Source organism: Protopterus annectens, chromosome 11.part0, assembly GCF_019279795.1.
Source record: "Protopterus annectens isolate FY-2018-M chromosome 11.part0, PAN1.0, whole genome shotgun sequence".
Taxonomy (NCBI): Eukaryota; Metazoa; Chordata; order Ceratodontiformes; family Protopteridae; genus Protopterus; species Protopterus annectens.
The window spans coordinates 1,300,280,553-1,300,293,093 of record NC_056745.1 but is presented as its reverse complement, the minus strand read 5'-3'; the positions used below and the strand labels follow the sequence as shown (position 1 = coordinate 1,300,293,093).

General features: G+C 40.6%; 2 protein-coding genes across 2 annotated transcripts in view; one reads left to right on the top strand and one right to left on the bottom strand.

The window, feature by feature from the left end:
* The window catches only part of SND1 (staphylococcal nuclease and tudor domain containing 1), a gene marked incomplete in the record, with an annotated part of 3,811,866 nt that overhangs the window by 2,070,517 nt on the left and 1,728,808 nt on the right, over positions 1-12,541 (top strand).
* On the bottom strand, positions 778-3,546 carry LRRC4 (leucine rich repeat containing 4). Its single transcript, XM_044088625.1, has 2 exons — positions 3,046-3,546; positions 778-2,960 (listed from the first exon to the last, which is right to left on the bottom strand). The coding sequence occupies exon 2, from the start codon at positions 2,862-2,864 to the stop codon at positions 936-938; it is 1,929 nt and encodes a 642-aa protein (XP_043944560.1). The 5' UTR covers positions 2,865-2,960; positions 3,046-3,546; the 3' UTR covers positions 778-935.

The following is a 12,541-nucleotide window of genomic DNA, read 5'->3' as shown; positions in this document are numbered from 1 at the left end:
GTGTGGCTTTTCTCTGTTTGGGCTTCTACCTGTGTGATAGCAAAGGCTACTGTTAACATATATTTAATGTACATGTTAATTATTAGAACAGAATGGCATGCATGTATAAAAATATGTGTGTGAGAGTATTACATACACCTACATAAGTATGTGAGAGAGAAACTTCTATGCAGCTTGTAAGACGCATTACATATAGGTATTCTGCATTACCAGATCTAATTAGGAGGTTGGGGCAAAATCAGCTGACGTGCAGGGTTATGTCATGCACCCGTAATATGATAATCTATTAACAGGGAAATGTACCCTTGATGGTAGCGTGACTGGATTTGGATAAACAGACGGCACTGAAATAGTTAAAGCCAATGTACAGAAAAATTCTGGTGCAGTCTGAAAACATTTGGCTCATAGCTGTGCAGTCTGTAAGCATTTTTTTGTTACTGAACCTTTTTAAAAAAGTCATTTTTATTCTTTAAAGTAATAACCCCTTGGTTTCCAAAAAAATGTCCTTTATTGCGTTTTTTTTTTTTTTTTTTTTTTTTTTTTTAGCATTTGGCACAGTACAAATTCTTGGTGCTTTTATAAGATAAACCTGTAAAGACTGAATTTCGGGCTTTAAGAAAGACTTTTCTATATAAATGGGTAACTTACTGCATCCTTTGTAGTGGTCTTCTAAAAATTACAGAATGCCCTTTTTAGACAGGTTCAGTCTCATTTCCCAAAGTCATTATGGCATCTTAACAGCTTTGTCTTATTTTAAATAGAGCTTACAAGTTAGAAAATAGTTTATTTTTTTTAATATAATTTGTTTCTTTTATCAGCCCATAGATTTTTATTATATAAGCATATACAAGAAAAAAGTCTCTTATTTTGCACTCTTTACAAAAAGTGTTACCATCCCTTTTTGTGCATTCTTTTGCATTTATAATTTGTACATGTCATATCTGCGTCTCCTGCACCTTCTCCTTAGAGTGTGTCTGAATGATAAAGGGCTCCGGAATAGTTGTGGTAAACGTAGAGTGGAGAGAGTTGCCAATGCTGTTTTCTGTCCAGTGAGCCCCATGTGCATGTTTGTAAGTGTTGTAGTTCATGTGATCATGGATAGTGGGCAGCACTGCTGCCCCCTCACCTGGTATACCTCCTGGAGCTGCTGAGGGGATGTCCTCATCCACTTGAATAATCTCTACAGTCCTGGCTGCTGCCACAGTGCTCCGTTGTTGATGTCGTTTTCGGAGTTTATAAAACACTATCAACATGGCTGCTGCCAATAGCGTCACTGCAACAAAGCAGCCAATAATAATTTTGGTGGTCTTCATGACCTCATCCAGGCTAGTGAGTGTTTTGTCATTTGTGTCAGAAGTTGTAACCACCACCACCTGTTCTGGTGTTTTAGTGCTCTGGATAAGCACTGTGGTAGATGTGGTATATGCTGGTCTGTATTCTGTAAAAGGAGTTGTGACCGGCTTATAATAAGGAGGAATTCCTGGAGGTGAAAGCTCAGTAGTTTCTACTGTAACTGTAGTGAAGAATGTGTAGACTGAAGTATTTAGCTCTGCAGTGCTCACATTGAGAAAGGCCGAAGCATTTGAATTTCCTTTTATATTAGTGACCATGCATGTGTAAGTTCCGTTGTCTGTTAATAAAACATAAGAGAAGTTTAGTGTCCCATCATTAAGTACTTGTATTCGTGGATGGTTAGAACTGTGACTCAGTACAGTCCCATTGGGTAACAGCCACCTAACTGAGGACATAGCAGAAGTTCGGCACTTCAGTTCAGCTACCCGTCCTTCGGAAATGTTTAGATCCCTGGGAGCATCCATTATAAATGGCGCAGAACACTGGAACAAAGTTGTGTCTACATCAACAAGATATTTCCCCCTTATGTGTGGTGGTGAATGACAGCGCCCGCAGCATGTGGAATTTGTGGGTATGTACTCTCTTAGCCACCCTGAAAGCCATTCGATGTCACAGTCACAGTTCCATGGATTGTGGTGTAAGTGCAACTCCACAAGGTACCGCAAGGGTGCAAAAAGGTCATATGGCAAGGAGGTCAGATTATTGTGGGCAAGATTTAACTCCACCAGTGATGTGAGGTCATCAAAGGCATTCCTTTCAATCAGATTGATCCTGGAGTTCATAATCCAAAGCTTTTTCAAAGACTTCAACCCCTGGAAAGATCCTGGTTTAACTTGTGAGAAATTATTCCCAGATATTTCTAGTTCCTCCAGCCCTACTAGTGGCATAAGGTTTGGCATTTCTCTTATGTTGCACATCCCTAGGTTAAGGTATTTTAAGTTGTATAATCCTTCAAAAGCACCTTCAGAAATGTACTCCAGTTTTTTTAGCTCCCCAAGATCCAGACGTATTAAGGAAGGGACCCTGTTAAAGGCATAGGAAGGAATGCTCTCAATGGGGTTGTTCCTGAGCCACAGCTCCCGGAGTTTGGACAAGTACTCAAATGCTCCACTTGGAATGACAGTTAACCAATTATCAAATAGCTCCAGCCTGTAAAGATCAGTAAGACCATTAAAAGCACCAACCTCTATCTGCCGGATGGAGTTTCTCCCCAGTTGTAGAACTTGCAGTTCATGGAGTTGCCTGAATGTGTCTGCCTGAATCATCATAATATTATTTTCCATGAGGTTGAGGTACTTGATGTTATTGGGGAGACCTTTTGGTACCTCTGAAAGACCACGTCGTGTACACACCACCTTATTGAACTGATTACTGCAGGAACATACAGAAGGGCAGCTCTGTGGTCCAGCTGAAGCAGCAGACAGGATCCACATTTGCACCGTGAGGTAGATTACTGACAGCAGGGAAGCATTCCAGGTACGGTGCACAGTTACCTGCCACAGGAGATTCATGATGTGGCATGTTCATAATTCATCGTCTGGGATTTGGCACGGAATTGATAACTGGATCTACCCCGGCTTCAGCAAATTGCTAGTTCTTTTCTCCATCTAAAGGGAGATTGTAGTGGAATAGTGGTTAATGGAATTAAATAGTTTAAAAATAAATAAATAAATAAAAGCTTGTTGCACCTACCTCAGTTAAGAGAATTCATGTGCGCAGTTCTCCACGAGCGAGCATGAGAGAGGAAGCTTATGCACCATCCCTGGTTTTGCTTCTGCAATTTTAATTAGCAGAGGAAAGGAGAAAAGAATGAATGAGAAGTGGGGTAGGATGGCAAAATGGCTCCTAGTAAATCCAAAGAAGCAGCAGAAACAGCAGCATTAATATAGAAAATGAATATAAGTAAGGCCCATTTGGCTATGCAGGTGCTTGGTTCTTCTCTGCCCCAGATAGCAGTGCCATCACTAGTTCTAATAGCTGTCCTTGGAGTCCCACGTTGGATGCTGTAGAATGCTGCTGCTGAGGTTGCTCCATCTCTCAAGTACAGAATTATGCAGTCCCACAGTTTTCCCTTAAAGCTTTCTTTAGCTGTTTTGTTTTCTGTAGTATCTCTGCCCTTCTCCTTCGTGCTGAGGTGGACTCCTTTCTGAAAGCTGTAAGCAGCACGTTGCAGTCATTAGTTTTTTTTTCCCTTGTTCTTAAACTAGCTGAAGCTTTCCAACCAGTGGCTGCAGCGGCGGCAGCTGCAGCCTGCTTCTTGCACAGTTAGCAATAATCCGTCAATTTCTCCGAAGGGGGGCAGCAATGTGGAGGAGGGCTGGAAGAGAGAGTATGCTGTCTCCTTTACAAAAAAAAAAAATCTTAATGACGAGCTCTTGCATTGAAAAGGATCAGCATAAGACACACAGGCACTCACACAGCTTGTCTTTCTTTCCCTCTGTAGCTTCTGCAGTGTCCCTGTTTCTTTTGAGGTAGCGAGTTTTACTGTTAGCCTTTTGTTGCCTTTAATATTGTCTTTGTTGCCGGTTAACTGCAGCAGAAATAGGAGGAGCAGGAACAATAGTAGCAACAGAGAAGCTCTGGGTCCTGGTAACATTATTTTCTTTTATTATCCCCCTTTCTCCTTTTTCTTTCCATAGTGATGTTGCAGGCAACAAGCCACAGAGGCTGCTCTCTCATCCTTTTGTCCTTCAGTCAGAACGTGAATGTACTGCTGACGCATACTGTTCTGAGCAGAACATTAACGTGATGCAGTGCTCTTATTTATTAACACATCCACCCCCTCCTCTCCTTTCCCTCTAGGGGTTAATGCTGATCTCTTTCAGCTAAGTTGCCTTTGATTTCTTGGAAGAGGTTTATTCCCCTCTTTTTTCTTAGCAAGTGGAAGTTTAGTTTAAGAAAGGTAATTCTAACACACTAGAAAGCGTGCAGTGTGTAAAACTATTTTGGTCCTGCATCAAGATGCAAAGTGGCAGTTGGTAGTCAAGTGGCCAAAGAGAGTGCAATGATTTAGGACACTGCGAACACTGCCTTTCCTCTCACTTTCCCTCTCCTTTTCACTGTTTTTTTTCCCACTTTTCTTCCTGTTGGGATAAACATAACTTGATGCTTGAGCTGCCAGAAGCCGGACAGATGTGATTGGTCAGCTGGCTGCCTGTGTGACGTCATCCAAATTGAGTGCTGAGCTGGCTTCTCTTTGACGGCAGGGGCAATCTTCTGGGAGTTAGAAACCAGCACTTCTGCATAACAATTTCTCCAGGAGAGCAGAAAGATAGAAGGAATGAGTGGATAAAAATAAGCCATTTCAACAAAGAAAACATAAATTATTCCATTGTATTCAACTGTTGTTCTTTTGCCTTGAACTTTTTTTTTTTTAAGTTAACATCAAGTTGCTTCTAGCATGTTTATTTTCTTTAAAGAGTAGTTCTCAATAGTATATGGGAAGTATCAAAATTCCAAGTGATGGAATAGATGAATTTTGGAAGTGTGTGATACTCCACTGTCTGTATGCAGTGCTTGAAACAGATACATGGAAATGCTTCCTTTTATTATACCCATGTACATGTTTTAGTGTGGTTAATACTGCAGTGTTCCCAGCTTGCAGTGCTTTCTGTTTAGGCTGCTCCTGTGAGATGGGTTTTCTGTTTGTGAAAAAGAGGGTCTGTGGAGCTAATACAGAACAGAAACAAGAAATTTTAAGTAGAAGGGGAAGATGTGCGATATACGTGTACTCTAAAATTCATATGATAAAAACTTGCAGTATGTAATCTCTGGTTCGTTATGTTGGGGTAAGAGTTGTCATTAACAAAAAGTTTATTTTTTCTAGCCATGTCACTTCTGTCTAACTTTATAAGGCTTTGTGGTTAAAAGTGCATCTTGTTCTACAGCTGTGCGCTCTGATTGTTAAGGCACAGTCATAACATTAGGTTTGCAGCAAAGTCTGTTCTTGGTGGCATCACATACCGCTTGCGCTGCAGTACAAACTAACTGAAGATGGCACTAGTCAGGGTTCATTGTTAATAAAATGTGTTTGAAATGCTATGTACGAGTAGAGTTTTAGCTTGCAAAAGTAACCTGATTTGATTAGAAGTGTCAGAAAAAAGTCCATTGTTTGTTAGCTAGCCTTGACTCAGTCCCATTCACATGGATGTGAGCTGTGTGTTTATAAAGGACAGGATAAAGTAATATTTTTTTCCTAAACTGTTTTGGAGTCATAGTTTTTGTACTGCACACTGTAACCTCATCCTTTACTGTGTTCCACCACTATACTTTTATTGTTGCTGTCATTAACTTTTTATAAAGATACTTCAAAAAATATTAACTTTTATCTTCACTTAAGCCTTTACTTCATTTCTAGTGTTTAATTTATAATGCAGATGTCTTCACAGGCCTAATTAATCCCAAATACACATAGACGACTGAGGATAGTATTTGTCTTTCCAACTGTGTGTGCAGTTGGTCTTTTTTTTTTTTAATCTGATGCTTGTACATTTTTTTGGGCATAATGTAATGTACTATTCACATACTGTGGACAGAGCATAGGTCAACAGGAGATGGTAGAGGAATGTATAATTTAAGTACAAACAAGATTTAGTGAATTTCACTATCACATATGGATTCTGTGTATGGTTAAATACTCTGTGGTACCTGTATAATATAGAAGGTGAAGTTTGTGAGCTGCTGTCAAGCTTAATCCTGAAGTCATGGGTTTGAGTCCCTCATTCTTCATGTAGGTATTGTGTTTGACTGTCACTAGGTTGTGAAGACTCACGTGAGTTTAGAGGATGTTATTTCGTTAGTAAATACTAAAATAAGGCAATATGTTTTAGCTGAGAATATAAAGTCTTTTCTATCATGTAACTTTGACATTTCATCCAAAGGAGACTCAGACTGAGTAGCTAACAGCTGGCAAAGCTTGGTTCGATAAACATTCTGTTGCTATACTGTCATACAGATGAGATGCAATAAGCAGTGTGTGTACTAGTTCATCTGTGCATAGTTCCTGAGTGCTGTGTACTAGAGCATCCGCAAATAATCACTGCTGTTGCAGTTTGTGTGTGCCCCTTTTAGTGATTTATTTGTTTTCGCAGGTTTCCCTTTTCGTATTGGTGCCAACATGGACTTGGTGTATATAAACTCAGGGGTGCAGGTTTTGCCCTCACATGGTGAATTGCAAATGTTTACATTTAATTTTTTTTATTGGATTAAAGCCCATCCCAAACAGTTGTGCTTGGCAAACTGGTTATTTGCTCAGTCATATTTCAGTAAGTCATAGTGGAAGCATGAATAAATGTCCCAGCCCTTTTACTTTTAAATAGGAGTACGTTTTGTGCGTCTCGCCTGTTCAATGTCCTCAATAAAGTGGTATAAATGTATGTAGTGTATACTAATGACGGAGTACAGTAAATAGGTTTATTGTACTGCAAGTTAAATATATATTTATTTGCTTAGACAAATTGCAGAGGAGGATAGACCCTGTGCCACCAGAAACCTTGTACATTACAGGATTACCTGAGCTGATGTCAGTCTTTTTATCTTTTTGTTATGATAGTGGTAGGAGCAAGTGTATCAAGACGCTGCATTCTTACATCTCTGCATCAATTCAAGATGTAAACATGGTTGATGCAGGAAACATTTCGGTCATAGGACCTGTATGTGATGGACCAAATTTGCACAGATATGGTACGTTTAACAGATTATATCTTGTGTATGTACACACGCATCTTAAACGTACACATTTGTATTATATATATATAGATGCCACTTTTTTGTTTTTGCCCTCATGCCTGCTTACCATCAAGACTTCCCCAGTCGGTCCATGGCCATTTATTCTAAAAAAAAACTAGAGGGTTGCTTGTGCAGCACAGGGCAGGAGGCTTCCTGTAGGGTCATCATACTGTCAGTTATGGGGATTATTTGTGTGCATCCCATCACTGCCTACCCCCCCTCAGGTGGGAGGACACGCTTACCCACCTACGTGGGGGGCCAACACTCCCTTCCCTATCTCTTGCGCACTAGCTAATGAAATGTACCACTATGTGGTAGCTAGGTGAGGCTATGCATCCTGCTCCACCCAATCTCACTGTTCCCCCAAAACGGACACTCCCATGTCTTCTTCCAGCTCTGTCAAGGACTCCTGCTGCTAACTGATCTCTGGTTGCCTGCTCCATATCATCTCCCAAAAAATAACTGCATCTCCCTTTAAACGGATATGACGATTTTTCCTAAAAAAAAGGAAAAACCCACAGCTTTCATCTCGTATGGAACTTACTTCACTGTGAATTTTCCTGCCAGTCAGGTATTAATAGTCATTATTTTCAACCACGTCTAGGCCTTCTGTTGAATTCTACAGTACTCTCAAGTTTACCCAGTTCCATTTCTTTGTCAGTTGTCTAGACACTAATGTAGCAGCCACCTGTTTTCAGACAAATGAGTAAAAGCCTCAACCATAAAAGACTTGCCTTGTATTTAACCACCTAGAGGCAGTGGAATCCCACCTTTGATCTCAAAGTACTCCCAGTTAGATTTGTTCTATATCCTATGTTATCTTTATTTTCCAAGCCATGTGAGGCTTCCAGTAAATATTTTTTATAAATGTGGAAAAGAAACCACAACCTCTGTTTGGTCACCATCCAAATGTGGAGTGCCATTATCTTTCCAACATGCCCCCAATCAGGAGCGGCCTTAGGTCAACTGGCGCCCTAGGCAAAAGGGCTCGATGGCGCCCCCTACCATACCACTCATTGCCCCCATCCTGGCCTTCCTGCACCAAATAAATATTGGAAAAGTGCCCCTGCTAGAGTTGCACCCTAGGCGCTGCCTTGTTGGCCTATGCCTAAGGCCAGCTATGCCCCCAATGCATTAGGATGCCTTAGAATTACTCTTTGTTCAAAAGCTTGTATATCTTCAGGATTACCCTTGCCTGTTGGCAGCCTGACCCAAGGGAACATTGAATCCACTTCATGCCTCTTAACTCAAGAAATCTGGACAAAGTCTAAATAAATGGGGGGGGGGGTTAGACAAAGGCCCAAAAATAAGGTCAGGTTTTAAATATTGTTCTTATAAACTTAGAAAGTTGCTAGAATAACAAGATTTGTGTTAGCATGCATTTTCTAAAGGATATAAAATCGAAAACTCAAATGTATATCATTATTGAGTGATGTCATTCCCCAGTGACTTCCCATTAAACCATAAATTTTGTGAAGAACAGACCAAAAATATGAGCAAAAAACTGGACATTCTGGGAAAATCTGGACAGTGGAGACGTATGATCCACTTCCTAGCTACAAACAATTGAACATTGTTCAAGAATGAGCACACTGCAGCCGTATTGTCTGCACAAAGATGTGTCTTTAAAGCTTCTCTCTCTAGCAAGGTGCTAAAACTTGGCATCTAGGTTGCTGTTAATATTTAATCCTGATCCGTTTACCTTTTGCCACTCAGTCTGCCCAAAATTGTCAATAGCTCTGGTTTCTTTCATGCTTGATGAGATTCCCAAGTCTCCATCATCCCTACATGCCTTTCCAGCAAATGCTTAGTGGGCTTCACAACTTAATTTTTTTTTTGTAATTTCTTTACAAGGGTTGTCATTCAACTCATCTTCACTGAAACGCACAGGATCTTACAGTCAAACGAGTGTAATATGAGGTGATTTTTAAAGTTGCTTACAGCTGCATCACATGACGTGAAACACCTAAGTGAGCACCCTGTATTGATTACTGAGAGAGCATCTTGGGCAATTCTTCACTACCCATTTCAAGCAAGTTTTAAAGTGCAAATATATGGGTGGTATCTGACACAGTAGACCATATCTGCACTATCTCATCTTGCAAGAAACTCAAGGAGGTAGATTTGGCAGCAATTAAATGTCCTAGCTGTAAGCCCATTTGTGTCTCTCCCATTTAATCCTTTCTTTTTCTCTATAACTACAGTTTTTCTTGCACACCAGTTTATATATCCTAAAATTTTGAGGATAGAAAGGGTATCCCTCAACTGCATGGAAGATGATTCTGTTTTTGATGACTGGTTGTTTAGTTTTCTTGTATTATAAGTTATATTTAAGCTGGATGACATAAGTGATTAAAATTCAAATCACTGTAAATAGGTGAATACTTTAGAACCTTTTCCTAGATAGAGTGCATGAAAGTTGTTTTATAGAATTCTGTACAAAATTTGTTTTTTCATGTTTTCTTGTGTATTTGGGAATGTTTTGTAAAACTATTAAAGAAGTAAGCTAAGCCTAACTAATTGCATAACAAACCACGTTCATTAGACTCTCAACTCAAACTCTTCTGGAAAGATGCAAATATTAGTCAGTCTAGTACCCAAACCAACCCTATAATAAACATAGTAGCACTCCCCTGCAACCAAATGAGTATGGCGTCCTTCACACGAGAGGTTAAACTGAGGTTCTGTCCAGCTGAGTTGGTGATAGCTCAGGTGGATGTAAAAGGTTCCCAGCACATATTAAAAATAGCACAAGAATTTCACCAGTGCCCTGGCCAAACATCTAGTCAGTATGAATACCACCTTGGGTCCTCCCTAAAAAGAAGCCTTTAGTCTTGTAGGACCAATCTTGTCAGCAAAGCATAAATATAATTAATTGTGTAGACTGCATCTCTGATATTAGCTGGTGTCAAAACCATGGCCTCAAGCTAAATGCCAAAAAGTGCCTAGTCATCCCCTTTGGAAAAAACAAAGTACCCACAAACTCCCACATAGGTGGTAGTCCCCTAAATACGTAAGACGTAATAAGGGATCTAGGGACCCAAGTAGATAGTAATCTCACCTTTGATGATCACATTGCCAAAGTGGTTAGAAAATCCTTTTACGTGGCCCACCTAATCACAAAAGGGTTCGCATCCAGATCAGAAGAGGTTATTGTTCCCCCCTACTCATCACTCATCAGACCCATCATAGAGTACAATGCCCCATTTGGGATGTACCTTACAAGACACTTCAACAGTTGGAAAGACCACAGAAGTAACTCACCAAGAGTATCACTGGCCTCAAACAGATACCCTATGCAGCTCGACTGAAGAAACTCCAGCTGTACTCTGTTGCATACTGCCTACTCAGAGGTGATCTCTGCCTGATATACAAGGCCATGTCCAACCCAGAATTAATGGACATGCTCCACCTAAAGAACCTTATCACCTCGAGCCACATGCACTAGGGATCTAAACCTCACCACAACAATAAATAGGATGTTCTGGAGGGATATGTCCCAGAGACTTCCCATGCTTTGGAACAAGATTCCAATCTACATTAGGCAGAGTTCTTCGCTAACGCTGTTCAAATGAAAACTTGACGAGTGGATGGGAAACAGTAAGTTTACCCCGGGGATCACTTCAGTGGCTCTACTGGACAGAGGCACAGGGGACTAATCTAAGGGGGAAGCGAAAGCTAACACATTCTGGCTAGGCTTATAAATGCCTTCGGGCAGATAGCCTAGCACCTACCTATGAACCTATAATATTCCAAGCTTGCAACTAAAAGCAAGCTCAGCTCAGTAAATACAACTCCATCAGACTTGAGCCTTTCTTCATTTCAAAGTTATTTCCTAAAACACTGTCCTTGAACATTAAGAAAAACTACGAAAGACTAACAACCCAGAACTGTATGCAGTCCACACCATATTCCTTTGGATAGCAGTCTGTTTACAGCATAACTTGCGCATCTGTGTAGTACGTCCTTAACAAAAGCTATATTTTCACTATTTTTAAGTGGGCATTCATAACTCCTTCCCCTCGAGCCAAATTTCCTGTTCAACTTCAGGACTTCCTCTCCTTTGCTAGTCTGTATCACTTAAAAATAACTGTTTAAAAAATTTGTTTGAAATGAGTAGTACATATTAATAACTATGGACCACTCGCTGATTCACAGCATGGCATCTGTACAGGTCACAGTAATTTAACTGCAGTCTACTGTACTAGTACTGGTAATATGTATACATTAATGGAAAGCAGTAAAAAAATTTGGGGGTGATCTACCCTTGGGGCCTCTCCTTGGCTGCCAAGCCTACTGAAATTGACTTAGCCTGATGTGGACTAAATAGGACCCATTTTTGGAGCTGATGATTTTGAGGCTCTTGAAACAGTGTCGTGCTACTGCTAAAGAGATTTTTCTCCTAATCTCGACGACCCACCCCCCACGCATGTATTCATCTCATCCCATCCCAAGGACCGGTTTGTAATGTGCACTGAGGCATTTTGTCTGTACCTCATCATGCAGCTCAGTCTGATCCCAGCCCCACAACAGACAGCACCCACTTTGTGTCCCTGGCCTTCACCATAGATCTGCAACGGTGCATCTGGGTACATGTCCTGCCCCCCCCCCCAAGATGGCATACCCATCCTACTTGCAGTCATTGTCAAGTACCTAGCTACTCATTGCAAAGTCACCTGGACCATAATCGGAGCTTTATCCCTGTGTGCCACTTACGGTCGAGTGAATTTCAGTGCGTGACCTTCACAGACTTCAGGAGAGTATTTACATTTATTGACCATCGTCTGTTCATTCCAAAAACTTGAATCCATGGATTTTAGTGCTTGCACAGAAAGCTAGTTTCAGAGTTCTCCAAGAAATGGAACACTTTTTTTGTTCACATAAGAAACAAACTCTCCAGTGTTGGAACATTTACCTCCAGAGTTCCTCAGGGCACAGTGTCTGGGTCATTTCTGTTTTCATAATTATTACTGAAACAAGCCCAGCTTCCATTATTGTGCTTTACAGTGATGCCTTCTAGTTCATTCGTCCTGGTCCCTTCCTAACTTTATCCAAACTGTTAGCTGAGGTAATCTGAAGCAATTGCTATAAGATGGTGTTAACCCACTGTGGTGCAGGGTGTCTTCTACCAGACTGTCCTTAAATTCAGCAGAGACAGTCTACTTGTTTGGAACCAGTAAAAAGTTGCCCCGAGACAGATGGTCCATTTCACAACAGCCTTGGAAAAAAATACAAACTTTAAAAAAAAAAGAGAGAGAGAAAATTTTAGGGCTTTGATTAAACTTGGCGGTCTCATTCAGGTAATATACAGAGCAAATAACTGATAAGGTTACTGTGTAGCTGAACGCCTGCTGCTTTATATCTGTTAACTACCGAGTCATAGCCAAAAACGTACTACTTCCTAACATTGAATGTGGCCTTGCAGTCAGTGCTGTAAGCTATGGGAATATGATCTTAGTTT

Bases quoted from the DNA above. Each gene is read 5' to 3' on its own strand.
- LRRC4 (XM_044088625.1), bottom strand. From the start codon at position 2,864: ATGAATCTCCTGTGGCAGGTAACTGTGCACCGTACCTGGAATGCTTCC.